The 16,400-nt window shown below is 45.6% G+C and overlaps 1 protein-coding gene across 1 annotated transcript; it reads left to right on the top strand.

The window, feature by feature from the left end:
• The first annotated feature begins 1,031 nt into the window (after positions 1-1,031).
• Positions 1,032-14,507, top strand: LOC144169443 (male-specific histamine-binding salivary protein-like). The gene is made up of 6 exons (XM_077698602.1): positions 1,032-1,190; positions 4,161-4,318; positions 5,973-6,139; positions 9,472-9,554; positions 12,384-12,467; positions 14,343-14,507. The coding sequence occupies exons 2-6, from the start codon at positions 4,208-4,210 to the stop codon at positions 14,468-14,470; spliced, it is 573 nt and encodes a 190-aa protein (XP_077554728.1). The 5' UTR covers positions 1,032-1,190; positions 4,161-4,207; the 3' UTR covers positions 14,471-14,507.
• Positions 14,508-16,400: the final 1,893 nt, after the last annotated feature.

Here is a 16,400-nt window from a genome sequence, read left to right as displayed (position 1 = left end):
TGATAGATAGATAGATAGATAGATAGATAGATAGATAGATAGATAGATAGATAGATAGATAGATAGATAGATAGATAGATAGATAGATAGATAGATAGATAGATAGATAGATAGATAGATAGATAGATGGATGGATGGATGGATGGACGGACGGACGGACGGACGGACGGACGGACGGACGGACGGACGGACGGACGGACAGATAGATAGATAGATAGATAGATAGATAGATAGATAGATAGATAGATAGATAGATAGATAGATAGATAGATAGATAGATAGATAGATAGATAGATAGATAGATAGATAGAAACTATTGTTCATGGGATGGTGGGGCGAATCAGTGTTGGCTCGCCCAGGGAGGCCGATGCGGTGTGGTGCGTGTTTGTTTTGTCTGCGGCAGTCGTTTCGGATCCATGGTCACGAAAAAACGGAAGAATTTGCATTTAGCGACAAGAGCGGACATTATTCGGCGAGTGTAGGACGGTGAAAAGATGTCGGCTCCAGAGGTACTCAAAATTTCTCGCACAATTTTAAAGAGCGGTACTGCGCATCGAACCTGGCGTAAAGGCGAACGCAGCACTCCATGGCCCCGCCGATCTGGAGCATGCCGTCTGCAAAGCGGCTTCGTTGCGCGGTTCCAGTCGAGAGGCGTTTGGATACCGAAGACAACCGCGCTTAGGTACTTGTGTGGGAATTTTGAGAGCTGTCAGCATTCCCATGCGCCATTCCGAATGAAACAACGGACCACGATTTCGTAAGTGCTGACGCCGATATACACACTGTGGCGGACATCACCGATGCCGAAGAAGCGAACCCTATAGCACTCATCTGGTACACGGAAGCTTACATATCGTACGAGAGAAGAGCTGGCGACGAAAACAACCTACACGAGAAAAGGTTCCGTACGCAGACAGGCGATTTGTTATACAACCCTGCAAAACATTTTCCTTCCGGCGAGGCGCATGACTGGCTTATCTCCACCGCGGGGCTTACCGCTTGCATGGTTTCCTGACGGACGCTGTCTGTGCCGACAGAGAAGTTTCCGCAAAAGGGCTTATATCTCGCAAAACATCTCCAAACGTGTCGCTCATCGTCTCTACCCGCAACCTCTCAAAGAACCTGGGGCCACCAGCCCAGTTGAAGTTGTGAAAAACGCCGGAGAAGAAGGAATTTGTGTTCAGTAACGGGTGCGTACAATTTCGTTTTCTGTGCTTAAATCGAAAACTACGTGTTTCGCGAGCTCCACAATCAATTAACTGGACTGATTGTTTATATGTCTAGATCAAAAATCAGAAAATTGCGTGTTGCATTCTATGACGATTCACTGCTCCCCTCAGACTCATCTAAAATGAGAATGAGGGCCACTGCGATATCACATATACGTCAGAAGCCGAGTCGGCATCTGAATTCAATTAATCGTCTTAGTGTTCCTGTTCGTGAAAAGTAAGCCGTCAATGTCTACAGTTTTTTTTTTTGTAACCGTTATAATGTAACTTACGAAGCTCCATTACCGGAACCGTATGAGAGACGCTCCGGAAGAAATATCCGAACTACCTTTTCATCAGCTTGGCGAACAACGTTTTGGTCGCATAAATAAATCAATTTGCTTCCTACAACTTTTTTTTTGTTCGCATGTGATGTAAAAGGAACTTACTGTATACCATTGCCTTTCAGCAGGCGTGCCCACAATGGATGCAATTAAGGTCAATAGAAGGGGCCACATCTGCATTGTGACTTGATATTATCATAAGCCCTTAAAAAATGTCTCCGTATTTCTTGGGTGAAAATGCAGTTATTCTCAGCGGTATTGACCACTTCAAAAGTAGATGTAACGGCGCATCGTCATTTTACAAAAAAAAAAAAAGAGAAAGCAACGTTTGGAACGTGCAGAATTTTTGATAAAAAGATGACGGTGGATGGAAGCTCGAAACATTCATGTTGCCTTACGTCTTGGTATACCTAATGTTCCGAGTATTAAACGTCATTACTAATCAGAACGGTAGTTTCTTAGAGTGATTCATTTTCCTGAGCGCAGTAATTCAGCAAGTTTCTTTAGCGCTTTCCAGGTACTCCGTCTGAGTATTTACTGCCTCTGGCGTGAAGAAAACTGCAGAACGCGTCTATGGGTAACAGTTATCTTTGATCAATGAGTTGTTATGGGCATCTTCAGACTATAGTCATTTTAAGCGAGATTTTATTTCATTATTAATTGGGTACATAAGCAAACAGCTTACACCGTTTTCATTTGAGAAATACACGAGCCTTCAATAGTCGCTGAAGCACCTTCTGGAGCAAAAAAAAAAGAAAGGTCACCATTCCACCCTGCGAAAGTGGATGTCCATCAAAGCTGTTGCAAACCCCTACAAATGGTGATGGAGGAGGGTACGAAATGTTTCTCGTCGTCTTGGCGGGCTTTTGCCGTTTGAGCTTGGCTAGAGTCAGTACATAAGGGCACAGAGTATCGGCGCTCTTTTCTCCTATCGTTCCGTGCCGCGGCCATCATCATTGGTCAGTTCGCATTACGTCACATTTATTTACACTGCGATGGTTCATTGTCGCTGCCATTTTGTTGTTCATGCATTTTAGTCGGTCAACTCTGGTAGGCTTAGCTTGTCCGCCTTGCCCTGCGGCTGCGCGCGACTGACGTCGTTCAGAATGCGAATCAAACAAACGCGTGTAACAGCATTTCAGCAGCAGAAGGCTGGGCTTCTCTGGCGGCAAATGCTGTGTCCTGCCTAACCTGATGCATGCGCTCGGCTTCTTGGGCAACAACTGGTCTATTTAGTGAAATTAGTCCTGCCTAGCCTTCAAAGATAATCTGCAAACATAATCTATACCAGGAACACATGGTGGGGGGTCCCATTGTTCACAGGTGTCGTATCATCAACACGGTGGTTTCGATGCTTGTTTTGTGGTTTCCCTAAACTAATTCTGAGCTCCATGCTATATGACTAATTAGCCTAAGGATATGTTCAGACTACCGACTAATTAGCCTAAGGATATGTTCAGACTACCAACGCAAAAGCCATATCGTGAAGCCTTAAAAGCCATAAAAAACGGCATGTCACACAGTTCGGTTGGCTGAGACACTAAATGACGTCATTCTTTGAAGTTATTACAACAGTTGCGGCAACAGTCTGAACCCAGCCTAACGCATGCACTCGGCGTCGAAAGCCCTGGCGCCTTGGCATTTTTGCCCACGGAGATTGTTTTTTGGTCACGGCGATGAAACCGTTGGAGAGTAGAGGTACACAGCTTCGCTGTAAATACTGTTATTTGTACAGCAAAAGTCCCAAATAACTCGAAACAATAAAAAATACCGCTTCACAATAAGAGAAGTGGCGCAATTGGGGAGGCAATAAAGTCATAATGTGTGCGCTAACTTCATGCTAGCCTCCAAGCGGTGCGATCAAACTGAACCCGAGAATCGGCGATCATCGCACAGTCACTTTTATTAGTTGCAACTTTTGTCGGCAACCTCAACTATCAAAAACTAGTCCGTGTGACGTCACAGAGGCGCTGCAAGGTATTGGCTGGACAGCTGCAACTCTTTCCCCTCTTTTCTCAATCCCTAGCTTAACGTTTGAAGTTCGTATTGAAAATTAGCGGGAATGTTATTACCACGTCGCGATATTTCGAATGAGCCAAACTCGTATTTTGTCTTCATGGTACCCCTATGTAAATAGATTGATGTGTGATAAGCGACAACCGTTTAGGGCGTTTGTAATTTTACGTTTCCAAGTTTCTTATTGATGAGTACCTCGGTCAACTTTGGTTCCCTGAGGCCCTGAAGATATGCACAAAGGCGCACGTAAACAGCGATATATCCACAACATGATGAATTTGGTCAAGCTGTTATCCCAACCGACGCCTTGATGCAATTGTAGAGCGAAAACGTTTATTTGCAGAAATGCAACTGTTTTTCCGTTAAATGCCTATTTTGTGGTCGCAGCAGCTCCCTTTTAGGGCGCGAAAGGACGAATAAAAAAACAGCAGCAAGGACAGAGCAGACCCCTTCCCTTCTTGTTCATGAATAAAAATCCCTCCGGCACTATCGACTTCCGAGGTGGCATGTTCACTGGCTCATTTTGTCCTAAATTATACAGCATCTTGCTCCAGCGTTTGTTTACAGATTTCATTTTCATTCCTTTTTACAGGGCTCCTGGCAGGCGCCTTGTGGGAGATAAACGCAGCACCAAGACAAATGGGCCCACTCACACTGCAAACGTTTCTTCTCGCGACGACTTTTGCTTTCAGCCAAACAGAGCTGTTAGAGCGCAGGCCTGAGCTATCAAAATACCAAGATGCCTGGAAGGTAGGCTTCGCCCTTTTGTAAAATAGATGGCTTGCTGCTGCATAGTAACATGGTATCATAGTATATTCGTATCATGCATAGTATAAGGCCGTTTCCAGATGTCAGCTACAACGTCCATTTACTTTTCTACTGAGTGATCTTGCGGCTAATTGTGCTAGTGAGTAATCTTGACGTTTAAAACAGTTAAAATTATGCTAATATTAGGTCTCCAGGCGAAGATCCGTCTCTACAATTTTTTTCATATCGGCTACTTAAAATGCAAGTACGCGGTAAGCCAATGGTGCGGATATAAGCCGAATTCAACCCTGTCTTAATAAACCTGTAAGCTGCCAGATGAAAACAAGCATCTTGCTGGGTTTCCCTACAAGACCCAATTTACGGCTAGAGTCATAGCAACCGGACACCCAGGAACAATTCAATATGAAAGGTAACGTCGACTACGATGGCAGACGACGGGTGTGATCATGCACACGCACCCACTGACTCACGCGAGGAGCCAAAGTGCTTGTTGAGCTGACCGGGAGAAACGGCCCAGGACAGCCCCGTGCCTCGCGAGGGACGCGTCATCGCTGGCGAACGGGATGAGAAAGGACGACCAGGCTCCTCAAGAAAGACAGGCGTGCCTAATCCTACTCAACTCATCCTCCACTGTACTTTCTTATGAAAAGTGGGTCGCAATCTAACTGGTCGAACTCCCCGTCGGGTGAGTGGGGAACTGGTCATGATGATAGCTATGTGGACGTGTTTTGACTTGCGCCAGTAGGGACAAAGATGTCCTTGCGCTCTTTGGCCTTAGGTGACTTTGCGCCATGAATATGCGTTCACTACTGTGCTGTACTGCACACAAACATGTACTACTACAACGTTTTCTCTGGAGCTTAGCCTTCATTGTACTATAACCCCCGCGGTGACTGAGTTGCACAAAACTTGCGCTGATAAGCCCAACGACGCCGGTTCAATTCCAGCGGCGGCAGTAGTTTTTCAGATTAAGGCTGAAAACGAACACGCCCGTGTGCGAAAATTCGCTGCCCATTAGAGATCCCCAGGTGGTCGAAATTAAGCCGCAGCTCTTCACTACTCCCCGCCTCATAGCCCAAGCGTAGCTCCGACAAGCAAAACTCCCTGATCTGAATTTCAGTTCATCGTATTCATTGCGGGAATGCGTACTGGGAGTAGTTTAAGAGCCTTTGTTTTTTAAAGTGGCTAGAATAGCTTGACAAAATATACAGACAAATTTAAAACACTTCGTATAGCAATGAAATTGAGATTCTAAACTATAAATAAATTGACAAGGACATACATACAGTAGCCCGACCCCGTACCATAATGGTTCTTCTGCAGACTTTGCCTTTCATCTTAATACTCGAAGCGAAATAAACTAATTCGGGAGGCGTGACATTAACAGAAGTGTACGAAATCTTGCTAAACTGCTGGCTCTCCGAAAAAAAAAGTTAATTGTAGTAACCTCTAAGTGCCATTTTTTAGTAGCAAGTATTTCGGTCAAGTTCAGTGAACTAAGACTGCGAAATCGCTTTTGAAGCAATGCGATCAAATTTGTTTTAAACATTTTTAGCCAATTTGATAATTTATTGTAATCTTTAGTATCAACGGGCTTGTTACTTAAACTGCTAATGTCCGTTCCTTTTTTTTCCAGGCTCTAACAGTGCCTGGCCAATATTTCCTTTACATGAGATCGTATGAAGAAGAACCGTTTTATGGACACAACAGGAAGTGTGTTTTCACCGAACTGGTTTCTGTGAACGAAGAACACAAGTACACAATCAACACCTTGGGATCAGTCGATCCGATTGATGGCTCCAAGTGAGAAGTATTGAATCAAACTTACCGTTGTTTTGATATCCCGATTTTTTATAAGGTAGGCCTGTATCAACCCGAAGAAATGGGCCGCCACATTATAACGCATAAATTAAAATAATAACGAAAGGCTGGAGCAAGCATAAGAAAATTTGTTCTTAGTACCTTAAATATGTGAAAATTGGCGTATCACGTCATTAACCTTCAACGTATCCTAGCTCCGAAGACTTTAATGGAGCAATTTTTTTTTATATCTTGAATGCGGTGTCAGCAAAAAATGTGGTTGATGCCTCTGACATAGGAATCGGTTAAACACGAAAGTAAAATGTGCCCTCACAGGACCATCGATATGAACTTGCACATCGCTGTTTATATTACGTCGGTATGGCACCGTTAGATGCATCAACGTCAGACACTGGATTGCACGCGCCGGAACATTGCGTAAATCCGACTGAAACCACATGCCCTTGGAAACCGTGCGAACGAAACGGAACCGAAACCGAAACTGAAAGTAGTAGGTGGCGGAGGGTGTCTCACTTCACCCGCGTCCCGCGTACACGCAGACGCTGGCATACAGGCGCCAACTGGCGGTGGTCATTAGTGTCATGATGAACTACTTCGCTTCCCTTCTCCTAGACGGCAGAATCTCCTAGACGGCATCTGAATGAAGAAAGTAGTGGGGAAGATATAAGCGTGTTCGTATACCTACTTGCGCTTGAATTCGTAACGCAGTGAGCAGAGCGCTGTATACCTCCCGTTCCGGCGAGAGAGTTCGTGGCTCGAATCCGGGCGCAGCCGCGTCAATGGAACTTTTTCTGGTGACGTCATTTCCGTAACGGATATGACGCCGGTAACATCTTGGTGCACCCGCGCATAAAACACTTTCGTGTTGAAAAACGAAAAAAGGAGGGCGCAGCTTGCGCTAGTGGTGCAAGGCTGGAGAAACAGCAGAGCTGGAGGCCCTTCTCCCTCCGTCGGAGACCCGGATATTGCATCATCATCCAGAGCAGTAGCCGCAGCTTACTAGGTCCACTGCAGGACGAAAGACTCTCCCATCGACCTTCAACCGCTGCCGTCTCGCGTCTCTCGAGTACATTCTTTGCTTTCGAATCTCCTTTTTTCGTCAGTTCATAGAGTAATTGGCCTTTCTATTTTTCTACACTTGTCTCTTGGTGTCCACTCTGTCACCTTGGTTGTCATTTCGCCTGATTACGTGGCCAGCCCAAGTGCATTTCTTTTTCATTATTTGAACTATATCTTCTACTCGGGTTTGTTCCCTATTCCAGGAGGTTCATTTTCTGTCTCTGAGTGTTACTCCGATCATTATTCGTTCCATGTTTCTTTCTTTTTTGCCCGTTGAGCTTACCTAAGTTTACTTTCAAGTTGTTTAGTAGGTGGCAAGTTTCCGCTCCACGTGTCATCACCTCACATTTATTTGTGAACTTGCTGCTGAACGTTCTCCATGACTGGCAGGCCCGGGTCGTTTCGTCCGCAGGCTGTCACATCTCTCGCAATGTTTGCAACGTTATCACGGGCTAGAGCCTGTGGCAAGTTCAAAGCCAACGTCCGTGCTACGAAGAAAAAGGAAATTGTGTGCGCCCGGAATGCCATGCTAGCTCAGTCGGATATACGGCGGTTTCATAACGCGAGGACCCAGGTTATATTCCGACCACGGAAAACGTGTTTTTTTTTCACTGTCCAATTGGCTGCAGATGTTATTGTTCCCTACCACTGCTAACCGTACCCCTCGGGGCCTTTGGGGTGGCCCACTGGTTAGGTTGCCGATATCACGGTATAAAGGTCCTGGGTTCGATTCCCGGAACCTCCCTAACCATAATTTTTTTCTTGAGGCTTCAGGGTTTTTTGGTACAACGGGCGGGTTTGTGTCGGCCTAAACAGCTCTCATGTTGAAACTCTTCCACAGACAGTGCTTCCACATACGATATCACTTCTTGCAGTGCTTGGCCTGTCATTTTAAGGTACTTAATAAGCGCGCATTGATGCCTTATTTTTACATGCACGCCGAATATTACTGCGTGGATTCATGCCATTGACTTGTATAATGTGCTTTAACAACAACACTATAGCGTCGGCATGGTTTATACCTATTGCAGAGCCTTTTTTTTTCTGTTCAATAAAAGAGCATGACAAATATGCTTAGGCACACAACTGTCCTCATGAATATTCCAATTATTTTCTTCTATTCGTGTTTATTGTTTAAATAAAGGTGCCGTCGTCAGGCCGCACAACATAATTTAGACGTATAATTAAGGGGAAAGATTAGAGGAGCCTAAGGTGTTCACAATTTGGCAATTGCATTATTTCTCCGAAAATACTTTCTCTGTGCATGCCCGTCATCCCGTTTAACTGGCGCGTGGTTCGGATTCTACGTGGCTTAATAAGGCGTAGGTAGACCAGGTTAACATTCTGCAATCGGCCGATGGCCTGCTATAGCGAATGTGCCTTGTAAACAGAAGCGGCAGGAAACTTTCCACTCGCGGCTGCCAAAAACCTAATTTTTACAGCCTTTGTCGATTTAAACTGTTCCCAAAAAAGACTTTTAAAAGTATAATGGTTTGTCGTTCGTTTGATTCTGCTCGTAATTTATCACCAATAGCATTTAGGGCTTTTTCAGCCGAATATTAGATCTGACCTGGTCCATCTTTCTGAAAAATGCAATCTTCTTTCGTCGGTACAATAAATTGTTCACCTCACCCCATTCAATTTGATTTTAAAAAAAAAAGCGTCTTCTGATGTGAAGCCTTGTTGTTGAGAGCAAGTGTATATTTTATTTCGTTGGGGATCACATTTATGGCAAATGTCACGATTTTAATTTTGTTTCGTCGGAAATGTATGCATTCGTTGACCCGAAAGTAAAAAAAAAAGGACGTCGTCTATGATTTTCGGTTTTATTTCGTTTCTATCTTTCTTAATACTTTTTGACTCAGTTTCCTTAACGCAGAAAGAATTGATGTGGCCTTATAATTTTTTTGGGCAAACGCTCCATGTTCCACCCCGTTTGTAGCAGAAAATTGTGCGGGCTCGCATCACTACAACTCGGTGCGTGACCACTTACGGTAAACATGAATTGGGAACCACGTGATGTGTGGCCGAAGGTTGCCTGCCTGTACCTTCGATACGCATCAGGCAAAACTCTACCCAAGAATCAAAGCCTATATTACATGTAGCCGCACTTGAGGCGGCAAGGCTTTGAACCAAAACAATGAAACCGGGAATCGTGTGTCGCGGAACTGACGTTTTCCGGAATGAATTGTTATTGTGCCCGCGTTTATCCGAACGAGCTACATCGCCAATAATATGTTTGTTTTATTAAACAGGAAGAACAGCACGGCGTACGCGTGGGTTCATGCCACTGAAGGATACCCGACACCAAACGTGATAGAGACGTCTCCGACATTGGGTAAGCAGCGCCAAGTTATGTTCCCTTTTTAGATGCGACTGCATCTCATTCACTCGCCTTGTCCCTCCATACGGCGTTGTTGTCCGTCCACACCCCTCCCCCATTATCCTCGCCGCTCACCCCCTCTCCTCTCCGATAGCGAACACTCTCTCGTGAGGGACATTGGATTGGATTCGATTGGATTGGCTTGGATTGGATTAAAGTGGATTTTGTTGGATTGTGTTGCGTCATAGCCACGCCACGTTGCGTCATAGCCGCGGCAGGGGGTTCACGGCACGTTTCACGCGATGGGAGAATCAACCTAACGGAAACAACAACGGAACCCCCTATGCGTCGCATCTACACAGGGGTTCCCGCGAGGGGAGGTGGGAGTAATTTTTTTTTAAACACTGCCCATTCATTGCCAAGCGATAAAGCCATGTTGGAAAATGGCAAGGTTTTTCGGGCACGGAGAAGCGGGAGCTTGTATTGCGCGCAAGTCCCATCGGTTGCGGCCGCAGCACCTTATGCTGTGGTAGGTGACGCCACCTTGTCCTGGAGCCGAGGTGTTATTATTAAAAGCCTTCAACACAACCACAACACAAGTCCCATAACGCCGGAAGGTTAATACAAGGTGTTTCAGGGAAGACTTTAAAAAAAAAAAGGGCTTTCGGAGGTGAGATTGTTTTTTAGCGTGAAGTGGTCAGAGGCCGTGTCGGACACACTAAAACAAGTTCCAATGGCTATTTGGGGCAACATTTAACTAGTATTTGTTAAGTAACTTTCAATTATTGGAGTTAGTCGTGTGACTGTAATGTGGAAACTGTACAGGATCATCAGTTAACCCGATATCCAGCGTTATATTTGCGAAAATGTAATTGAGCGCATAACTATAAGCTGAGCACTTCAGTGATCCTGACACGCGCATCTGGAGCTCGACGGCTGCAAAGCCCCGCAAAAACCACGCCCACATGTTGACGTCACTCAGAGAACGCGCCATACATCGTTCAAGGTGAGAAAAGGCCATGGCCGGGCTAGAGCACCCGGAACTCTAATGTGGAGGCGCTCGCCCGCTCTAGGCCAGCTGTGATAAAGCGCGGCGTGCTTGTGACGTGTACAACTCAGAGTGACATCACCACGTGGGCACGGCTTGGTGGCGCTTTGCAGCCGCCGAGCTCCAGATACGCGCGTTCTGAGGGCTGAAGTACTCAGCACATAGTTCTGCGGGCAATTATATTTTCGCAAATCTAACGCTGGATATCGGGGTGACTGATGGTCCTCTACAATTTCCGCATTACAATCTCACGCTTAACTTCAATAATTAAAAAAGTAAATTAACAAGTACTTCTTAACTGTTGCCCTAAATAGCCATTGGAACTCGTTTTATTGGGTCCGCCACGCCCCCTGATCGCTTCGCGAAAAAAGAATTTCGCCTCCGAAATCCCCCTTTTTTTTTTAATTATTTCAAGTCTTCCCTAGAACACCCTGCATATGAAAGCATTACTTGATGGCGATTCTACGATCTGAGGAAAGTCTCGCATTGACGTAATACGGGGCGTGGAAGTAATCGTGGCACACAACTCCTCTCCAATCGTCAGATCACTTGTTCCCCGAAGAACAGAAATCGATGCAAACGGATGCCTTGCGTTTGCGTTTGCCGATACGTGACCGCTTTCATGCGACTTGGAAGGAGTTATGAAAAAAAAACGATGTCATGTGAAGGGCACTGGATGCTTCGCCGCGAAAAAAAATTTCAGTTGGCCCACCCGTGGCAATTCCATCCTGGTGAACCCCGTCAAAAAGGTGTCTCCCTTGAAATATTGCTTTTGAGAGTCGAAATCGCCAGTTAGTAATCGCTTAGGAACGGGCATGCATCAATTCTAGCACGGGTATAATGCATGCATCAATTCCAGTGATTGTCAAGGAGTCTACACCGCAGCTTTTGCGTACCCCTTTGATGCGTTAGGGGGAACAGTGTGCCGTACAAGTGTGAAGTCGTTCCTGCTTGCCGGAAGAACTCTGCCGAGAGCCACACCTGTGACCGGGCCAAGAACCGTGTTCCCAGAGTTAAGGTTTCCACAGGGTATAAGATGAGAAAGCTAAGATTTCCTGAGTTTTCTGCAAAGATCCGCTCAGGCTGCTTTTCGGCTGCCGAAATAGGACTATGCTTAGCAGCAATCCGGGACGAAGGGGCTTGTGCGTGTTGTGTGTGATGTTCGATATGCCAGGCTTAAAAAAAGGGCAGTGTCTACAGTGCCGTCCAGCGGTCCGAAACCACCCCACTGAAGCTATGTAAACCGGCGTTTCGGAAAAAAATATCGCGTCTGCACTACTCTGCTCTTCTCAATTTAACGTAACGTAAGGTAGCGTAACGTAACCTAACCTAACATAACATAAGGAATCATTTAAAATACCAAAAAGTCGTAAGATATAATTTAAGCCCAATGTGAAAACCGAGAAAGAAGGTAATATCCGGAATCGAACCACTGCCCCTGGTATCAGGAATAAGACGTAACCTCCCACAACAACGGTTTTTTATTACTCTACACCATAACGCTAGACGCTCTGTTGTGTGGTAGCCTGGTCGAATGTCGAATATTCGAATGTCGTTGGACGGCACTCTAGCCACGTCTGCAGCGCTGATCTTAAGCGCCGTCGCATGGCACTCTAAACACTGCGTCAAAAAAACGAGAACAGAAATACGAAAGAATCAACATGCTAAGGGAAGTTTACAACTACTAAATAGGGCGCATCAGATAAACCAAACGGTTCGATTGTTCGCTGCCAGTTTTACCGTCTGACAATCTAAAACATCACCAATGATTAACGTTTTTTTTTTTTTTATTTTAGAGAGAGATTTTGTCGTGGATTTTCCTATCGCCTTCTCTGAATATGACAACTGCGACATATTGCGAGTTCCCCATCGAAATAATGGTAAGTAGTAAAATAGACGCAACTCCCTTTTGTTGTGCCAAAGTACCGTTAGTCACGTGAAACTTGGAAAGCCTATTTTGTAATGCTTTATTCGCGGATCTTCTCTTGTGAAGCCTCCCGCATTTTACAGTTAATAACTCGCTTGCACAAGCAACAAACAGAGGCAGGTGAATGCAAACGGCCGATGTTAGCCGTTCCGTCACGTGACGTCGCTTTTCATATAACGTCGTCACCCGGTACCCGCAGTCCGACGTACAGTGATCATGACGTTGCTTGACACGGCGTAAGGCTTAACGTGATGGCTTGAAGCCTAAACTTAGGACGTTAAGCCAAGCGTCACGTTTTGAGGTATAACATCCGAACCCCGTCAGAAAAAGTATTCATTGTGCGTGAGACTGCGCATACCAGTTCATGTCGTAAGATCCGAAAGAGAAATGTTAGGCCTTAGCCGGCGAGTGCGGTAACATGTGATGTATAGCCACTGCATACAGGCCCATGTGCCCACCCCTTACATACCTATTACAATACATCATATTCTCATGTTACATGTCCATACATGCACAAGTGAAACAAACCCACCGAGAAGCATATAAACTCAGTGGTGTATAACACAACGTACGCTTTATATTTAACCACAGCTTGGAATGGGGCTAAATGGTTTTTTGACTTGAAACACTCTTGGCGCGAAGCCAGCGATGTTTTTCAAGTGCGTTTTATTTGCTTGGTACGCGCTGAGGCACCAGTCAATCAATCAATCAATCAATCAATCAATCAATCAATCAATCAATCAATCAATCAATCAATCAATCAATCAATCAATCAATCAATCAATCAATCAATCAATTTGAGCGCAAGAATCAGAAGGGTTGACCAGAAGACGTCGGCATCCATACTCTGAATTATGTGGACGTTCTTTGAAGCCTACTAAATTGTTAAATACTAACAGAGCAGCATACACCCACTGTTCGGTATTGGACAACTGTTTGTAAGCAGGTATGCATGCTGCGTTCCCTACAATTGTCGGGGTTTTTTTAGACTTGTTTGTTGGACAGCAAAACATCGGCATTTCTTTCGCAGTTTGCATTCAGATACAGATTGAGTATAAAAATTGGGCGATGAAGTGAGTTGTAGGCATTACTAATTACTTCATCCACTCGTAGCTTCGAGTGCTTAAGCCCCCGTATAGTATTTTGGTGTGTTCGCGTTTTTTACAAGAAATGCGCGGTTGAAAATGTATACCCCGCGACATGATAAGCTACTCGCTGATTTCTCCGACATTGACTGTGACGACCCACTGGCATATATGCGGAAGGCGCCTAGTGTTACTTGTATCTAGGCTAAACTGAAAAACAAAAATACTGCTCTTTCGCCAGTTAGACGAGCAAAGAAATACTTGATTTTAAGTACGCAGCACAGAACAGGAAGGAAAGTGACAACGTCAGTTCATTGTCCTTTTAACCTTGGCTGTGAACCTTGCGTGCTTATGTAATTTTCATTTAATATATTTTACGCATTTTGGGCGCTCTCTGCGGCCATTATACATCTGGACCAAGCCAAAAACGTACCGTTTCTACGGATTTTCTGCCCTTGTATAAATTTTTAATACGAAAGCATTAAAGTGCCCATCGAGGGGAAAATCCGGCGACCGGCGTCTGTAGCACTGAAACGGCTCCCAAACCCACATGGTTTCGAAGTGTTTGATAGCGCGTGCTTCCCGTTAATACACAGCCCTCAGCGGCGTTCGTTCAATTCAACATTATTGATTTCACATTCACAACTCACAAGATGTACTTAAGCTTACGCGGTGTTTGTTTTGTATTTCCTTCCTTTTCTCATCTTATTTTTGTGACTTGTCGCAAACACGTTTATTTTCAGGCTGCGAACTTTGGGGAAAAGCCGGCAAAATTGACAAGATAAAAACCCTTTGTTTCTACGTGTTCCACTTGCTCTGTGGTCCAGACAAGTACCTCGTCTACGACAAGGACTTGTGCGAAGGAAAATAAAGTTGTTTTGCGTGCGGGTGTTACACGATTGCTAATATAGAGTGTGGTGAGTCAGTGATTACAAAAAATGCGGTGCTGCGGGCTGAATGTTTGCAGAATACATCTTTTTACTTAACCACGAACATCCTTTCCTACGGCCTTCCTTCACAGTGACGAGAAGAACGCAAGTGCCAGTTGTCTTTTCGTCGCCACAGAATAAAATTAGCTGCGGCTATTCTCAGGTTTGTATAGCTGCTTTGCTTCCGTGGCGACCAAGTGCTTTTTTTTATGTCCAATGCATGAGACGCGCAGCTGAGTTATGAAGGTCAATGCTCCTTTGACCAGTAGCGTAGAGGCAGTACTAATACGGCCAGCAAAATTCGCTTCAGAAAATTTTGCGTCGACGTTGTGGTTTCGCTCGTCTTTCCGACAGCTTTGCTTCCTGACAGGAACGTAAACAAAAACAAACAAAAAATGCGCATAGCCGCTATAAGCGCTTTTTTGTGCATGGACAGCTTTTCACAAGGAAATATTTTTGAGTTTTCTGATAGCTGAGCATTGTAAAAGGGTGAGATTTTTTTAGAAGACTATTTTTTTAAAAAAGGGGGATCTGTTAGAAAGCCAATGCACTCGCCATTTGTACAAGTGTGGCACGCACACACACAGCTGGCTGGCGCCGCATCTTTTCAAAGTACTACGAGTTGTGCCGCGGCTCCGCCAGATGGCGCCACGGGTCCCGCGACCGAGGGAAGATGCAGTGAAACATCCCCCTCGCTAGGGGCACGATCAAATGCAGAGCATTTCCGGGGGCGCACGACGTTAAGTAGTTTGCGTTACGTTAATGTTGTTGCACTTGTGGCAACTGCTGACGAGAGAGCGCTCGTCAGCAGCAATTTGGATGAGTCAACGATATAAGGCGCGTTCGTAGCGTCCCATTCTGTGTCGGCTTTGTTGCGCAGTGGGTAGACCACCATGTACATTGCGTTCCGCCCGCAGTGTCGAGGGATCGAAACCGGGTGCCGGATAGTATTTTTTTTTATATAGTAGGGAGGGTGCGGACTACGGACGTCAACGCGGGTGACATCGTGAGTTACTGAAATGCTCTGCATTTAAAAATATGTTTATTTTATACGTGTGTAGTACCTGGACATGCCAGGGTGGGCCTTATACTAATGACAGTAATGGGTATAACACTTGTTCATTTATTTCTTACTTTCCACGGTGAAGTTGTACACAATTAGGAAGCCCCGCTTGCCGTCAATACATGGGCGCCTACACAAGGCGTGTGGTAATGGGAGAGCGCGTAACTGGTGTTTTACTGTAGCCTTCCCAAAACGAACTTTGCCAAGATCGCGCACTCAAACGGCTACTAATGATATTCATCAGTCATAGTTTTCTGATTTATAACGCGGGAGGTGGCCGCACACACGGATGGGAGCGGAGTCCCTCTCGTTCCTGCCTCACAGTTCTCGAGCACACCCGAGAGCCTGGAGGAAATGGACACGGAGGGAACCGCGCCTTCTCCGAACCTCGCCCCACAACCTGCCTTGCCCGTGGCGCCCACTACGTCTTCGGCAGTGGTGGCTGTATAGAAGGGCGCCCGAAAGGCTGCTTCATCCACGTCCAGGGAGCCCAGTCTGTCGGGCACCCCCAGAAAATCTGGAGATGAGATGGACGTCGGTCCGTACCTGCCTGCATCGCAGCGCGAGGAACGGCCTCCGACGTCCAAGCCAACAGAAACGCCCAAAAAGCCCCCTCCCAGAGTACAGGCCCCGGGAGACAAAACATGAATGCACACACGCACACACATTCTAATAGCTCTTAAATTGTCATAGTGAGAAGACAAAATGTCATCCAATGGAACTGCAGAGGCCTCCTTAAAAATCTTTATGGTGTGTACGAATTACTGCATGCCAGCCAAACAAGTGTCATGTGCCTACAAGCGACCCAT

The sequence above is a fragment of the Haemaphysalis longicornis genome, unplaced genomic scaffold (genome assembly GCF_048455015.1).
Source record: "Haemaphysalis longicornis isolate Haplotype H1 unplaced genomic scaffold, Haemaphysalis longicornis Haplotype H1 scaffold_2, whole genome shotgun sequence".
Lineage (NCBI taxonomy): Eukaryota > Metazoa > Arthropoda > Arachnida > Ixodida > Ixodidae > Haemaphysalis > Haemaphysalis longicornis.
The sequence above is the reverse complement of the archived record's forward strand: the minus strand, read 5'-3'. Positions and strand labels throughout refer to the sequence as shown.